This window comes from Rhipicephalus microplus, chromosome 7 (genome assembly GCF_043290135.1).
Source record: "Rhipicephalus microplus isolate Deutch F79 chromosome 7, USDA_Rmic, whole genome shotgun sequence".
Taxonomy (NCBI): Eukaryota; Metazoa; Arthropoda; class Arachnida; order Ixodida; family Ixodidae; genus Rhipicephalus; species Rhipicephalus microplus.
In genome coordinates this window covers 21,205,619-21,222,687 of record NC_134706.1, presented here as the reverse complement: position 1 = coordinate 21,222,687, position 17,069 = coordinate 21,205,619, and the positions used below count along the sequence as shown (strand labels likewise).

The 17,069-nt window shown below is 45.2% G+C and overlaps 1 protein-coding gene across 1 annotated transcript; it reads right to left on the bottom strand.

Moving 5' to 3' along the window:
- Window positions 1–3,846: 3,846 nt before the first annotated feature.
- On the bottom strand, window positions 3,847–16,359 carry LOC142766838 (uncharacterized). Its single transcript, XM_075868064.1, has 3 exons — window positions 16,191–16,359; window positions 13,992–14,123; window positions 3,847–4,216 (listed from the first exon to the last, which is right to left on the bottom strand). The coding sequence occupies exons 1-3, from the start codon at window positions 16,290–16,292 to the stop codon at window positions 3,998–4,000; spliced, it is 453 nt and encodes a 150-aa protein (XP_075724179.1). The 5' UTR covers window positions 16,293–16,359; the 3' UTR covers window positions 3,847–3,997.
- Window positions 16,360–17,069: the final 710 nt, after the last annotated feature.

The window sequence follows — 17,069 nt, the reverse complement described above, 5'->3', positions numbered from 1 at the left end:
GCTGCTAATTAGAGAACAATTTCTTACTAGTTGCCACCCAAGCCTGTCACTGTACTTAAAAGAGAGGAAGGCTGACTCATTTGAAGACATGCTGGAATTGGCTGATCATTTCTTGGAAGCGCAAGGTGGCATTAATTTGGCCAAGGTCAAGAAGGATTGTCCCGATGATTCGAAGAAATTGGCTCCTGAAGAAAAGAAGCGTGCACCAGAGAGCATTCCGCGATGTTTTCTGTGCAACCGAGTGGGTCATCGCGCGAAAAACTGTCGAACGATCTTCACGAGCCCTACGGCAGTAAAATGTTTTAAGTGTGGTCAGACTGGGCACAAATCAGATGCTTGTCGGAACGGAGTGAGTCAAACTCACCAGGTATCCTGTGTGCAAGCGGCACCGAAATCTGATAATAATGCCGTCACTTCGTAGAGCTGAAAATTCGTAGAGCTGAAAAATGGGGAGAAAATTCCTATTGTGGGTGCTGTAATGTCAAAACAGCCAACCAGTGTTACGAAAGGAATACCAGCGCTGCCTGGAAAAGTTGCGGACAAAAAGATTACGGTGTTAAGAGATACCGGCAGCTCCACTGTTATCGTGCGGAGAGATTTGGTACGGGAAAGTGAGTTAACAGGCAAAACGAAACCGGTTTGCTTAATTGACCGTACAGTTCGGATGCTTCCCGAAGCAGAAATTGAAGTTGAAACCCCGTACTTCAGCGGGAAAGTTACCGCTCTTTGTATGACGACCCCCCCCCTTTACGACCTTGTCATCGGAAACATCGTCGGGGCGCGAGGGCCGAATGATCCAGAATGTTTGGGAAAAGACCCGAAGATAGAGCCCTCGCCAACATAGCGCCCGCGAGATACAGTGGAGGAGCATCCCGTGACGGATCTCACTAGAGCCCAAGGGGAAGCTGCGGCGCAAGAGACCGCGAAGGAGAAGACGATCGTGTCGAATAAGTTCACGGGCCGAGCAACCGGACTTACGTCGGCACGACCTCAACCGACTGACAGTGTAAAGGAGACGGTGTTGGCCAGCCGGGCAAAATGTAGAGGCATTATCAAGCGGGTAAATAAACAGACAGGACCCGTCGAATGTAATGACGCGTTAACGGTGTCGGAAGAGACAACGATGGCTGAGACGACGCCTCAGATATCGTCGTTGGAAAGGGCTCGCCGAAAAGGAACGTGGAAGCACAAGAAGAGATCGAGCGAGCACCGCAAGAAAGGACGCAAGCGCAGCTCAAAGTACACAGGATAAGTGCTGAGGTCAAATCAGAATGTGTTTGGCAGTGTTGAGTGCCATATGTTGTGTTAATGTTGTGTTTTCCTGTGTCACAAGTGTCGAAGTGTCTGTGCTGTGGTGTGATGTATAGTATTGGACCATTGTTGTAATGAGAGAACTTTGTACATTTGTATAGTTGGGAATTTGTGGTGGAGTGTTGTACTCATGTGCCTGTGGTTATATTTCAAGTGCTGTGTAATTGAATTACAATGTACAATTGTATTAAGTGATCTATTGTGAATGTGAAGTGTCATGAGCGACTGATGGTGTTACAGTCTGTGAGAGTGTGTGGTGACTGTTCGCGCTCGTCTGTGGGGTTTTGAATATTATGAGATAATATTCTTAAAGTGGGGGGCAGTGTCACAGAACGAGCGCTAAAAATGAGCGCGCCGCCAAATTCTTGCGACAACGGGCGGGAGAAACGCCGCGAGGTCAAAAGAAAAAAAAAACAAGAGAAAACAAACATCCAAGGCTCCCGGGCGCGCGCTCTCCCCGCAGAACATGGCTTCGCAGACGAACCTCCTCACCCCACATCGGCGGCCCAGCAAGCCCGCGATTTTTCTAGAACGAAGGAGGCGGGGCCACGCCGAGTTGAGTCATGCGACGCGGAGGGAGTTCGAACCGTCTCGCACCTCTCCACAGCTTTCGCTGCGTATCGCCCCGACGAAATGAGGAGAACCGTCTGGAATGTCGCGCGCAAGGTATTTAACCGAGCAGCCGAGATGAGAGATCAGGAGGAGACGGAAGTGAGCGCCAGAGTGCGTAGGGATTCCGCCGTGTAGTCGGCGAAGGTCTTGGTCCGTAGGGACGGCTCGAGCTACAGACAAGAGCGTGGGTTTACCGCTATCGAGCGAAGACGCGGGCAACAGCTGCGTGTGTGAAGCCGACGGATTTCCGGCGAAGAAGTTTGAAGCTTGGAGAGTGGCCATTTGAGGACGCGAGGTTTCCTGGAAGAGAAACTTCAGGGGACAGCGGAACGACAACAACGCTGGACTTTGAGTGAGTGATTCTCGGGAGAGTATCATCCAGACATTTGTTCCAAGAACTTTGGACTGGATAGGTTTTCTATCTCTTTAGTCTTTAAGCATCTTGCCATTGTTCAATGCATGCGACTGCATTGTAGTGCGTACTGTTGTCCGTGTCCGTTGTTTCAAGTGTGGCTGATTGTATTGTGTAGTACGTTGATTGATTGGTTTGATTGGTGACATATTGTATGTAACTAGTGTGGAGTGTGCATTTTTGTGTATTATTTTCGATCTGCCATTATTGAGAATATAATTTGTTTGTTTATCAACTCTCGGCTCTGACTTGTTCTTTGGGCCACAGCCAGCGTCCGCTGGCGCAACAATAAGGACCACTTCTAAATTGTCCACGCTTTTGTGGTGCGGTTCGGGGGGCCGATACTTCGGCTCTTGGAATTAGCCCGGCGATCGCCTCCCTAATAACGGGACCTGTGTGAAATATGGTCTGTAGGGCACAAGTCAGATAATGATCCTTGTATGTAGTGCTCGGTCATGGATTGTACCACTGCTGGCGGAATTCGCATGTACGGTGTCCTAAAATTTTACCAACCTATCTATAAACGAACGATTTTATTTTGTATGCCTACGTTTGTTTTATTTTTACTTGTTTCTGTTCCTGTTTTATTGTTTATGAATACATTTTCTCTATTTTTGAAATGTTTTCGTTATTTATCATGCAATGTATGCGTTGCAAAGTGCTACGTTTGACCCACCCTATAATGGCCGACGGGCCAACAGTATGAGTAAATGAAAATCAGAATGGCAAAGGCCTACAGGTCCACCCGGAGACAGGCAACAAGAAGTTGTATGAACTGGTGTGTTTACATGACGGCAGGTGTCGCATGAAGCAACATCTATAATCCAAACACCACAAGCAACGTCCCCTCTACCTTATTGACATTACAGTCAGTTGGTCTTCACCAGTTTTACACCGAAGAAAGGCCCATCTTTTCGCATATCTTCGTTCTTATGTGTCCCTAACTTTCTCACGCAATTAAATATCAAATATATGGAATCCGCAGACCAACATGGCAACAGTATCTAGGACACGGTAATCTTTAATACGTATGGCGGGTGAAATTAGCCCTCTCGCGCGAACAGCTTGTTACAATATTCCATACAAACATATACGCTACTCGGTTTGCAAATACGAGGCAGGTAACACACTCACCTGTCCAGATGGTTAAATTGCTATCGCAGTTCAAGCACTGCCTTGAAAAGAATCGGCGTGATTCACGTCGAACTATACTCCATTCACCATCGTCTGCTTGTTTGTTTAATTTAAAATGTGGCGCATACCCCCTTTGGCCAACAGATGGTCTTTGTTTTTGTTCACCTTCCCTTGTGGGTCATACCTACATCGGGGGATAGGCCAAGAAATCAGGGGTCTTACAAAACCTTTTGAAAAACAGAGTAATGGAGACTATAGAATAAAAAAAGTTGAAAATTTTGAAATTAAGGATAATAATCGAAAAAATTCACCTTATACTCGGCCAATCCTTTTTATTGGGCACAAGCCATGTTCAGAGGAAAGCAACGACGACTACTCTACCATTTGTATGAACATTCTAGGGCAGTTTAAAACGGCCAATGTTGAGCGCCCAAATCGTAATCTTCTTGCAGCATGCCTGAAGGCGATGAACATGCACTCTGGTAACGCTCTCGCGTTTCAGTGTAAACATCGAAGCTTTATATTCGTCTAGGTTTTGTACTCGGTTTGTTGCAGACAGCCTATCAATTGCGTTGCGACATGGAATATATACTCGAGGTATAGGAGCACATATTTCAAGTTGACGAGCCTGCTGAACTCGCTGAAAGGGTTGATAGGGGCGCAGACATTGCTGTAATCGTCGTACTCCACGTCGTAAGCAGCGAGGGCAATGGCGAACGACAAGTGCTCTGCCCTGATCCTGCAAAGCTGAAGAAATGAGCGGCAACAATGTAAAAAGCTTTGTATGTTATTTTTCTCGAACGAACAACAGATGAAGAAGCTTTACTGACTTGATGTCGCAAAGACTAGTTGAACAGCAGAGCAAGTCGCACTGTTTAATTGGTTTTAGTGACGTTCAGTCAACGAAGGGGCTTTAAGTATCGAATTCGTAAACATTTTGTTGAACCGAAGGTCAGCACAAGAACTCGCCACCTTTTTTCTGCAAGAGTTCAAGCTTGAACTGCTTGTTTCGTGCTTATAACCGTTTTTAGAGAACACAAAACGAAGGCAGCCATATTAACGTATAAAAACAGCGCTGTTGCCATGTCTTCTTGGTCTTGAATTGTGTCCATTTGGAGCTGTTTTCCCCTATATACGCCAAATTTCTGTAGCATATACCCGTTTGTCTATTCGCAATTTGCAGCTATTGTGGCGCCACCATACGGCGACCGGCAAAAGCTAGCTGTGATGCGGTCATATGATGATGATGATGATGATGATGATGATCCTTGACACTCTGGCGCACACCCACAAAGGGGGATCGGCCAAGAACCGGGCGGCAGGATCTTAACTAAAAGGCTAATGGTTTTTCAAAGAAAACGTAATTTTGGGCTGAAAAAAAATATAGAAAGAAAAGCCGAAAATCGAAAAAGGAGTATATCTGAGCAGGGAACGATGCAGGCCATCAGATGCGATTTGAGACAGAGGTAATGGTGGGTCTAAAATGATGTATATATATATATATATATATATATATATATATATATATATATATATATATATATATATATATATAGGCAGATTAACATGGCAATCGCTTTGTTTCAATTATGTATTCAAATACCGCAGAGCAGACGTCCCTGTGGCTATAACCGAATTTAATGCTGCCAAACGACAAAATTACTGCCACATTTAATTCTAATCCCAATTTTTCAAGTGGAGCTTTCAGGTATCTTTTCCGCTGATGAGAATACCGGCGACAGAACAAAAAGAAGTGATCTATCGTTTCCATTGTTTCGCAAGTCTGACATAAAGGTGACGCCTTTAGACCAACTTTATGCAAATAATAATTCAGTTGAGGAATTCTGCAACGCAATCTTGTAAAAGTAACTTCCAAGTGCCGTGTTGCACACCACTGTCTATTCCAGCGGCATCTTAGATGTGCGAAATCTCGATATTTATCCAATGAGTAGCAGTCGTATTCACGCAAACAGAGGTTTCTAAACCTTATTGCTGTCGCGTAAGCCGTATCAGGCAAAACCGGGATAATGGGACCGCTAAGAGATACTGTGGCTAGTGCATCCGCCATCTCATTGAGATATATGCCACGATGACCTGGTACCCATAAGAGCTGCAGTTTTTTCACGTTTGTCGGTATGAGTTGTCGAAACATGTGCATAAGTGTTAAGTTGGCTCCTGAAGACAGAGCAGCACATACTGAAAAAGAATCTGTAATTACGACTGCTTCCGATTCGCCCAAAGGAAGTTTCCGTAGTGCCAGTACAATAGCAAATAATTCTGCCATGAATATTGGTGTGTAATCTGGGAGTCTAACCGAAAAGGACCAGTCAAGGGAACGTGAGAAGATACCTGCCCCAGCCTTTTCATTTGATACGGATGCATCGGTTGCAATTATGTTGCTCAAGTTCACATGCGCCAAGTAATCCTGCAGCCGATCATTTAAATATTGAAATGGCATTTGCTTTGCGTTAGAGGGATAAATATTCTCAAATTCTATCTTAAGACCTAAGTTAACGTCTCTTGTTGTGAAAATATGTTTGATTTTGACGTTCAGTGGTTCTAGCAGCGCTTGAACGAACAAGATCTGTGGGCAGTGGAATCGTGACCACCAAGTTTCAAAAAATAAACTTGGTTCTTTAATAAAAGCATAAAATGATGCTCTCTGGGGCACAGTGTATAGTTTTAAAAATGTTTGGATAGTAAGCATTTTGAATCTATTCAACAATGACGGTAGACGCGCTTCCATGTATAGCACATTGTTAGCAACAAACTTGGGCAGTCCAAGGCACAGTCGTAAAGCCTCCCTTTCTAACAGTATTAGCGGTCTCATTTTATATGTCGCACTGCCCGAAAATAAGACACAGCCGAATTCCATTATAGGACGAATGTACATTTTATAGACCATTACCAATGTATTTCTTCGCAACCCCCTTTTTATGTTGCTGAGCTTGCGTAACCACCCCATGGCTCGTGTTGCTTTGGACGCAATGTGATCGATGTGGCTTTTCCAATTTAACGAGCTGTTATATATGATGCCTAAGTATTTAAGTGAATCCACCTGGGGAATCTGCTCTGTGCCATACATCAAGGAGATGTTGACAGGATCCCTGAACGAGAACGCTAGAAGCGCGCTTTTGTTTACATTTAGAGACATTCCAATTTTTTGAAGCCATTCCTCTATCATGTTTAGGTAATTCTGTAATGTCTGATAAAGTAATTGCAGATCACTGTTTGTCGCAAAGAAAGCAATGTCATCTGCATAAACATATAAATGAATATCGCTATGTGTTGGAATAGAACTGAGGAAGATGTTAAACAACACCGGTGAGAGCACTGCACCTTGTGGTACGCCACGGTATTGTCAATATCTGTTAGAAAAACAACCCCTTTGAAAACAATAAAACTCTCTCTCCTTTAAAAACTCTGCTACCCATGATGTCATGTATTTTGGTAAGTGTGACCTTTCCATCTGCTCTATTAGTAATTTATGCTCCACTTTGTCATACGCCTTGGCCAAATCCAGAGTAACTAATGCACAATACTCTCTTCTACGCCTAGCCAACTGTATACGACTCTCCAAATCCGCGTGCGCACACCATATGGAGCATCCCGATTTAAAGCCAATTTGACTGGGGTTCAATATTGATTTCTCCTCAATGTATTTTATTACACGTGCATTCAAAACTCTTTCAGTTAGTTTAACCAAATTAGATGTAAGAGAAATTGGCCTCACATTGTCAAGTGTATACCCAAGCGCCTGTTTTTTAAGTATCGGAATTATTTTGGAAAGTTTCCAATCCGCCGGTATCCAAGAAGTTTTCAAAGAGTAATTAACCATATTACAGAGTTCATGTGGGGAAATTTCATATAGTACTTTTATCATTGCTGAAGTTACTCCATCTGGTCCAGGTGCTGTAGGAGGTAAGTGCCTCACTACACCCGCTAGTTCCGCTAATGTCACCTCGTTGAACTCCTCCCCTGCAATTGGCTTTACTATGTGTCTTGGCATTGTTGATCTGAATCTTTCTTCTAATCCTTTAGCAACATTTTCTAAGATTTCAGTGAGTTCGCTAGGCGATAGAATTGAAGAATCACTATTGTCTGATGGTGGTATCATTTTTCTGGAACGCAAAAATCTAAAAAGCGCCTTTCTGTTGTATGGTTTTGAAAGATAGCTAAATTTGTTAGTGTCATAGTCATCTTTTGCTTTGCGTACTGTGCGTTTAAAATCTGCTGCCACGTATTTATAGTCACACCAGTTTTTTGGGCATTGGTTGTGGATAAGTTGCTTCCACGCCGCTTTTCGTTTTCTATACCCCCTCGTACAATCAGCGTTCCACCATGGGCTAAACGACCCGCCTGTGCCTGAAGTTATTGAAAAAGTTGACTTTTTTATTGCTCTTTTCAGTACCGCACACAGACTCATAGCCCGAATGTCTTCCTGCATGCCCTTGCGAAGAACCAAAGTAGGCTTCAAGTCTTTTTGTAAACGCTCATAATTTACAAACGAGCCAATTTTACCAGTTAGAAATATCCCGGGAAAGTTAATATCAAAGCTAATAGGAAGGTGATCACTGTTTGTTGCGCAATCTAATGTTTTCCACGACGAAATGTTTAGTGAGGAGCTGCAAAAGGTCAGGTCTATCGCCGACTTTGATTGTCTCCTAATAAACGTAACAGTGGGGAAATTTACACAAGATAAGTTATTATCAACAGTCCATTCCCACAAGCGCCTTCCATTTACATCAGTCTTGAAACCCCAAGACACGTGGTGTGAATTAAAGTCACCAGTTAATAATACATCCTTCCTGCAGGAAGCTAACATTGCATCTAAGCATCTTGTGTCCTGTACTCCTACCGGAAAGTATGCGTTAACAAAAGAAAAAGGGGAACAGCCTGGCAGAGTGATGTCTAATACCATAATTTCATAGTTAGAATCCATGCACAGGTAGTTAATCTTCGCTCTATGACTAAATTTAGTTGATATAAAAATGGCAAGTCCACCACCTCTGCTAGGTCTGTCTAAACGAAATAAGCGATAATTTTTTAGGTAAATTTTTTGTCCGTTTGTAAGCCAAGTTTCTTGTAAAGTAATAATATCTGGGGAAATTTGCGAAGAAATACACAATAAATCTGTGATAGCCGACCCTATTGATCGACAATTCCACTGTAATACTTTTAAGGAGCCTATTTTGACTCTATAAACCCGCCGCAGAGACTGCTTGATCCAAAAGATCTTTCTTCAAAAAGTCTTTTTTGGAGAGGTTCTCCAAAACGTCTTTCTTTGACAGGAAATTTTTAGATTTTGATTTCTGTGAAGACTTTTTCGATAGGGGAGATCTGGCGCGCTTCAAGAAATTATGAGATTCCGCATCCATATCTGTAAATTCATCAGTGTCATCTGATAAGGTTTCTAGATCTGCCCGCAGTATCTTATTGGAGGGTCCTGCTTTAGGAGATGCGCATCGTGTAGGAGCTATCGGATCTTCTGTCCCGGCACAATTTGAAACCTCGAAATCCTGTGAAGTCTGATTTTTCATAGACACTGAAGCAATGATTTGGGTCAACTGAGATGTTAACAGTTCAGCCACGACTCCAATAATACTGCTGGCAAGACGCTCCATCGCCTTTTCCGTTGCCTTCTCTACAGCCTCTGCTATATATTTTGCTAACGATGCATCCATAGCAGTGGTATGTCGTGCTGTTACGCTTGCGTAACCTTTCGAGCGTTCTTGTAATTCAGTCAAAGCTTCCCTCCGGGAGCAACGCCTGCGTTCCACAATTTCCAGCAGCTTAACTTCTCGTTCTTTCGCCTCACAATCTGAAGAGTCTGCAGGATGCGCTTCATGACATAAACAGCACTTCTCTTCCGTCGAGTTGCACTTACGGCTGTCGTGATTTTCTCCGCATAGTCGACATCTGGCAGTTGATCTGCACCCTTTCACGCTGTGGCCATACCTCCAACAATTCAAGCACTGCAGTGGCTTAGGGGATAGAGGCTCTACCTTATAGATAACAGGCCAAGCTTTAATTTCAGATGGTCTTATCGTTCCCGCAAAGGTTACTATGACAGATTCGGTAGGTGATTTTTTATTGTCAACCAGACGCGTGCACCTGTATACTGACACTGCACCTGCTACTGAAAATAACTCAAGAATTTCTGCAGGGGTCAGGCTCGTATCTACACCGCGGACTATGCCTTTCGAACATGCCAGATGCGCTGGTATAAACGGGCTCACCGGCTGTGCTGCAAATTCGGAACAGTTGAGAAGCTCTCGGACGCACTCCTGATCGGCAGAGCAGCACAAAATACCACCACGACCGAAATGCCGGACCTCAGTGATCTTTTGAGAGTGTGTTGTGGCTTTCCGAAGCTCCATCTGAATCATCTTCGGGTTCTTCATAGGTATCGTACCTCCATTGGTCGGTACCAGAGCCACGGGGACGTTAATAACCCCACTGCAAAGAAAAGAATCAATCGGCCAATCCTTGACCGGTATAGATGCTAGCCAAGGAGAAGGCCCTTGGCCAGGCGAAGAAACCGACATCTAGATAGCCTGAGTCGCTCGAACTCAGAAAATCATATGGCACAAACCACAAACAACTGCCAAAAAAGCACTAAAACAACAAAGAAGCAAACGTTAAACTCAAGTGCAATCCCGCCGCCCGTCGTTCAAGCCGTTCCAACCCGTGAGCAGCAGCGCAGAACAGGATCAACGCGAACGAACAAGGCACTCGTCGAAGTTAACTCGTCGAAGATAAGCGAGAAGAGCCGACGTGGAAGCCGTCCTTCTGAGAACGCACGAGCTTCCGAACCACTTGCCTGGAAACGTGCCAGCCGTGCTTCCTCGTCGTTTTGTCGGACAAAATCTTGCGCGTTCGAAAAATGAAGTACGATAAATTTTGTTGGTGCTAGGTTGTGGAACCCTTTATCTTTGATAATCGGCAATAAATACAAGAGCAATCGCGTGTGCTGCGGGTTGCAATGGTGAAACCGCACCGTGAAAGGCATCGTAAACGTGCTTCGTTTTCGTCTGGCGACGGAAAAAGCCATTTAAACTGCGAATGTTGAAACTTGTCACAATAACAACGTGGTTACTTCTGGGACGCAACAGAATAGCTTAGATTTTAATTACAAAAATTGGGGGACCCTTAAGCTCCGCCTTTAAGAGTTGAACGCGATAGTGAAATCCGGCCCCTGGTGCACCCTAGTATATACACACGCACGCACACAAACACATAAACACAGTTGATTGGACTAGCGCGCGCTATTATTGTCGAATAGGCTCGTTTTTGTCCTGAAACCTGTCAAACAAATAGCGTTAAATAGACCTAAGAACACTTTTCCAAGTAACCATGGCATGAATTCACCAGAAAAGCTTTTTTCCTCACGAATTCGACGCCACAAAAATTTTAAGAATCCGTCCAGTGCGAGTGGAGTTACAAAGGCTTGTCAAATGCTGCAATCGCATTATCTCTTCTCTCGTCCCGATGAAAGGGCTGGAAGTTAAGCAGGAAGGGGTGGCAGGGAAAAGAAAGTACTGTGCTTCGTGACCTTGAGCACCTTTTTTTTTTCCTTAGAACACGCGATATATCAGTGTTATCGCGCGCGCCCACGTGGATAAGTAGCGGCCTCCCGCGGCTATCTCGGGAACTTGATTTTTCGGTCACAGACCATTTTTCGCTCACAACCAACGGAGCCGATGCCGGCGGCGGGTTTTCTGCGACACGAGCTCTCTGTTTGTTCTAAGGCTATCGCGTTAAAAACCTAAAGAGGGTGAGTGATGAGACGATGTAATAAGGACTTCGGGATTAATTTCGACCACTTGGAGTGCTTTAAAGTGCTCTTAATATTTAGCACCTGTTTGTTCTTTTGCATTTAGCCCTATCAAAATTCTACCGCCATGGCTGGCAATCCAGCCCATGCAACTGAACTCAGCAGCACTGCACTTAGCGTGCTGTGCTACATACCATGGTACGTAATCTCGAGGCAGCAGGTGAGTGCATTTTTTTCTGAGGGTGGGGGAGGAGAGGGTTACGATAACATGTTAAATACAACTATGCTTTCGCGAGTGAAAAACACTTAAGAGCTCACCGCAATTGACACATGCGAGCAGCATGTGTCAGTTGCGCATCATGTTGGGCAGAGACCGCCACTGTCCGCGATCGAGCACAAGCCAGTTTAGGGCGCTCAAATTTCAGCAACGCTATATATATATATATATATATATATATATATATATATATATATATATATATATATATATATATATGTGTGTGTGTGTGTGTGTGTGTGTGTGTGTGTGTGTGTGTGTGTGTGTGTGTCTTATGTCTGCGTCGAGATAAGCACGCAGTTTTCTCCACAACACTGTTACGAAGATCGAAACGCCCCGCCGTGGGGGTCTAGTGGCTAAGGTACTCGTTGCTGACCCGCAGGTCACGGGATTCAATCCAGGCTAAGGCGGCTGCATTTCCGATGGAGGCGGAAATGTTGTAGGCCCGTGTGCTCAGATTTGGGTCACGTTAAGAACCCCAGGTGGTCGAAATTTCTGGATCCCTCCACTACGGCGTCTCTCATAATCATATGGTGGTTTTGGGACGCTAAACCCCTCATATCAATCAAATCAGTCAAGATCGAAGCGAAGTGAGCTGGTTGGGCGAGATGGCCTGCAGTGTCGCGTGTGCATACGCGTGCGAAATGTCCAAGAATTGTGGTAACTTGTAAGCCGGCGCTGTTTTGAATAAGTGACATACCGGAGCACAGGTGTATCGGGTTAAGCATTAGTTTATGCAACGAAACTGTTGAAACCCATATTCGCTGGCGTGAAACCGGCACCCACGGTGAAGTTGATCGAAGTGGTAAAGAAACGACCAGTAACACAAGCGGCCCTACGTCAACTGTCTCTTGTGTTGTTTACCGTTGTCGATATACGGCAGCGCGATCCCCGGACCGAGTGTATGGCAAATGTCTGCCGAGTTTGACGCACGCTGGATGCCCGATCCGGCAACGCAGTGTGACGGAACGTCACCGATTTCGCAGCTATATATACACGAGCGCGTCGGACGTCGAAGCCGGTGAAAGGTAATGCCGCGTGTGACACACTTCATGGCCTCAAGCATGAGCTGCTTCCTTCACGGGAAATTATATGCCACGGAAAATTGTCCTAGCCGAAAGTGGCAACAACCACGCAGTGAGACCACCTGTGACGAAGGCTCGGCGCAGGTATGCGACCACTGCATGGACAGCCATTTTGTTTTTGTTTTGTTTTTTCGTGGCGCCCCCTATAGTCACTGAAAGTTGCTAATATACACCGCTTCCATAGTCAGAACAACGCAGGTGACTAAAGGTGCTGCTCAAGTTTTTCTGGTACACAAACGCTCAGAGCGAGGTGGTGCTCCACGGCGATTCACCTCAACATCGATACACCTCTGGTTTTATTGTTACTCTAATTATAATTCCATGAAAAGAAGAAAGAAGGCATAACTGTAGTAATGCCTATGGAAAAATTCAGGAGCGTTCTTCTTACATGGAAAACGCGGGCGAGTGAAGTTCAGCCTACGCATGACTTTTCTTTTTTATATATCTTTTTGAACGGTCGTGCCTCCTCAGGTATGTGTCTCATCTTAAAAAGCTGCTCGGCATTCCTATTGTATTGCAACGTAGATGAAGCTAGCAATATCTCTCCTTCATTTGCCTGTGGTCGTGTGTCGAGAAATCCCTATAACATCACATTTGTATGTCGATATACAGATATACGTTTCAAATTCTGGCCATCATAAAGTGGGGAAGCACGAAGGGAAGCTGCCACGCATTTCCCATACATAATGTTCTACCTTTTAAGATGTGACGAATGCTGCCCATTGAACAATTTTTTCCATAACAGTGGATAGAAAATGGCATCTCCGATTTGCGAGAAATTACAAATGCCCACCTTCAACTGTCCTAACACCACACTGTCTGAATAATAACTAGAACTCGGCAGTCTAAATAAGCACGCACATATAACTCGGCCAGTGCCAAGCTTTCCAGAACAAATGCCAGATACGCAAGGTGAACAAGCAAGGAATAATTTCAAACCGGGGCCTTACTAATAATCTAAATTTTGGGTGGATGGGTGTGGAGGCAGCAGGCTTTTAGAGAACCGCCTTATTCTACAGCCCTGTGCGAGATCTAAAGCTTTCACATGTTTATTGTTCGATGACCCTCCCCTCTGAACAGCTTGCATCGTTGCTGCAATATCAGCATCTTTGCTGACCTCCTCTCTACCAAACCTTCCCTCTCCACGTAACTACGTCTCTTTAAGAGGCTCGATTCGCTACACTAGGCTTCTCTCTCACCAAGTTAGCTTTACCAGAGCTCCTCCTCTGGTCAGGCGTCGCTCTGGCAGCTGCGCTATAGACAGTGCGGACGGGTACCCGGGGACTTACCAAGGTCTTACACAGCTCCAATGACAAAGTTTTCGACATTAAGCTAAGCCGCGTTCGCACTAGCATTCGAGAAACAGCAATGTAGCCCTCTTACTTTTTGTTCGTATGTGGTGTGATTGTCATAGGCGAACATCTGGCCATTCTTTCGGTTGTAGTATAGCGTACCGTAAACGATTGATTCGTACATATCGTGGTTCTCCTCGGTGAAGTTTGGATCTTGGCATACCTAAAGTACAGCGAGAAAGACAGATATTACGGGGCACATTGTTGCATGCGCACACACTTGCAGTTATGCAGGAGGCAATTAAACGAGTCACGCACAAACAAGACAAAAGAAAAGAGAAGATGGTGGCTCTAAGAGATAGATTATTGACCGCATGCTCCACATTTTGACTAGTGCTCGGTTCTTCTTCGGGCCTTCGAGAAGGAAATACCATTTGCGGAAATGCTGGCTTCAGCCACCCGCTGTGTTCCAACATTTTTTTTTCAGCTCAATGACACGCAACACACATTCCTGTTTGGTTACGGCGCGGAAGGTGTTTTGAGGAAGGAGCGTTGTTACAACAGTTGGAAGTAATTCCAGTCGTTGCTAGTGTCGGTGCTGTACCCGTTACCACATGAACACATCTATAGACAATGAACACAATAAACTGTTAGGCCAGGAAAAGCACGGTAGACATTACTTTTTTCACTGTAGTTTGAATATGAAGAAGTAAATTGAACTCACTTAAAGCGGGTGAAAATTCTCCTTTTCGCAGCGTTATCCGACTTCGAAACCTTCGGAGTACGCTTCCGATGGTCTAATAATTGAGATAAAATTCAATATTCTTCCCCATTCTTTCCTACGTGCCATGAGCTGGTGGCGCCGTGGTGTGGGATATAGCAAAAGCATTTCTACTGCTCCAGGCGGCAGCCGCTTCATGAGTGGAGTTGTGTCAGGCTATTTCGTCACGGCGTGTCAGGATATGTTTGAGCCACGTGATGAATCCAGAGGGTAGGGGCAGTGGAGCTGATTGCCTTCCCCCCTTCTAAAGCTTGTGTGAGCACACTCCTCGCTTCAGTGATTGTAGTCCACCTTCTATCACCAATAAGTAATTATGAGTGAATGCACTGTGAACACAAATTCCCGTATATATGCTGCGAAGGGGTTTTTTTTCTAGTAAAAATAAAATCTCATGACCACGCCTCCCTCTCCTGTGTTACTTCGGGCTCGCCCTCCCCCTCCCCCCCCCGCCTAAATTAGTGGCTGGTTCCGCCACTCTGTAGGTCAGGTGGGCTGTGCAGTAAACTGTAGCATTAACTATAACAATCGCCCATATGGAATGAAGCTTTTCTGTTTTCCGTAGTAACCATGCTTCAGAGACAAGCGAGAATGATGGATTGACACCGTAAACCACGTCAAACATATGTGATCCCGGTCATCTTTCGGATGTGCGAGCCGTAGCTAGTAGACGGCAAGATCACGCTATACGCAGTCTAACTCACACTATACGCCGTGTGCTTTCAGAAATGACGGATCATAGTGCTAACAGCGAGAGTGGTCTCGCGTTTGCAGTCAACATTTAACTGGTCGAAGCACTGCGAATTTTCGGGTAGTGCATTCTGCAGACGACTCTCACAGTACAACCTTCTAGTGCTATGCACGATCACTAAGACATAATGTACAAAGGTGGCACATTATTTACAGTACTTCTGGTACGCGAAGGAAGTGAAGAGGATGGCACATTGTAACGAGGACTACTTACTGGACAGAAGGCTCTAGTTCACAGTCCATGACTGTTTTGCAATGAGAGCGTACTGCTTAGACGCGCACAGAAAGACAGGGACAAGCGCTTGTCCCTGTCTTTCTGTGCGCGTCTAAGCAGTGCGTTCTCATTTCCGAACAGTCATGTACCACCAACTCGCCCAATCAATCATTTTGTCACAGCCCATCTTCGTCGTTCGCATAAGGACTAGGAGGAGCGTCGCACCAGCTTCTTCCACTTTGAGCTATCCGCCTGCTTCATTTCGCGATCCGCTTCCAAAAAAAAAAAGCGTCAACGTTATCGTCTTCCTTTTGCATGGGCGTTGCTACTCGGCAATTACCCAGCGCTAGCAATGCCCCGAAACGACACTGAAATACAGTGCCCAAATTTTCACGTTAATGCCGAAATTTCTCGTTATAAACCTTTCTGCCGTCTCTCGGATTCCACAGAAAATATTTGTAAATCATCTATGCATTCTCGTGCATGTGTGTATACACTCCCCCTCCCCCCTTTGGCCTGTATTGTCCGACACCTTTTGAAGCACTCACTTCTGTGTAGCTTCCGAATGATTGCGCATTGGGGTCATGCACACATTCGGACAAGAAGTTCACTGGCTGCCCGGCTTTTAGTGTTGTCCATCGTCCCTTCATGGTGACCGAAAGAGCCCAGGAAGCGTCCACTCCTCGTGCAATCAGGTTGCTAATGGTTTCCGCTGCTGCACTCTGCATTCGGAAATGCACGGTGTCTTAAAATTTATTCACAAGCATGGGCTAGGCCCCGTTCATATTGGTATCGAGCGAAAACAATAAACAGACGAGCGACAGCATGTACACACGTCTACCTCCTTTCACTCACTTGTCTGTTTATTAGTGTTCGCACTCCATGTCATTATGAGTGACAAGTTCCGACTCACACAACAAGAAACGCTCTTAAATGCCCGATGAAACACGAAAGGTTACCGTCAGCGTTCCCTCGAGCAATGCAAAATACCATCACTCGAACGCGTCCCCCTGTGGCGTCGTCATGACGTCACAGCAGCAATAATTTGTGCCTCATACTCAACAAGTCACGTTCTCCACCTCACGTGCCTCCAAATTCAGCTCAATCATGACCGAGGGACGATATCGGGCGATGAAGTTGTCGCATGACGCAGCCACTGAGGCAAATGTGTGTCAATCTCCGAGGCACGCGGCGTGCAGGCAGCTTACTATGCCTTGGGTCCCGGAGGTGGAGAGAAATCATGCATGGCAAAGAAATCTTTTGGGGGTGGGTGATGGATCAGTAAAATCAACTGAGAAGAAAAACAAAATGATTTTCGCCTTCAGCCATCTTAGGCGAAAACACAAGAAACCCTAAGAGCTGGTATTTGCAAACTTGCAACCGCAATATCGGAGGGGTTATCAAAGTCATCTATTTGCCTCATTTAT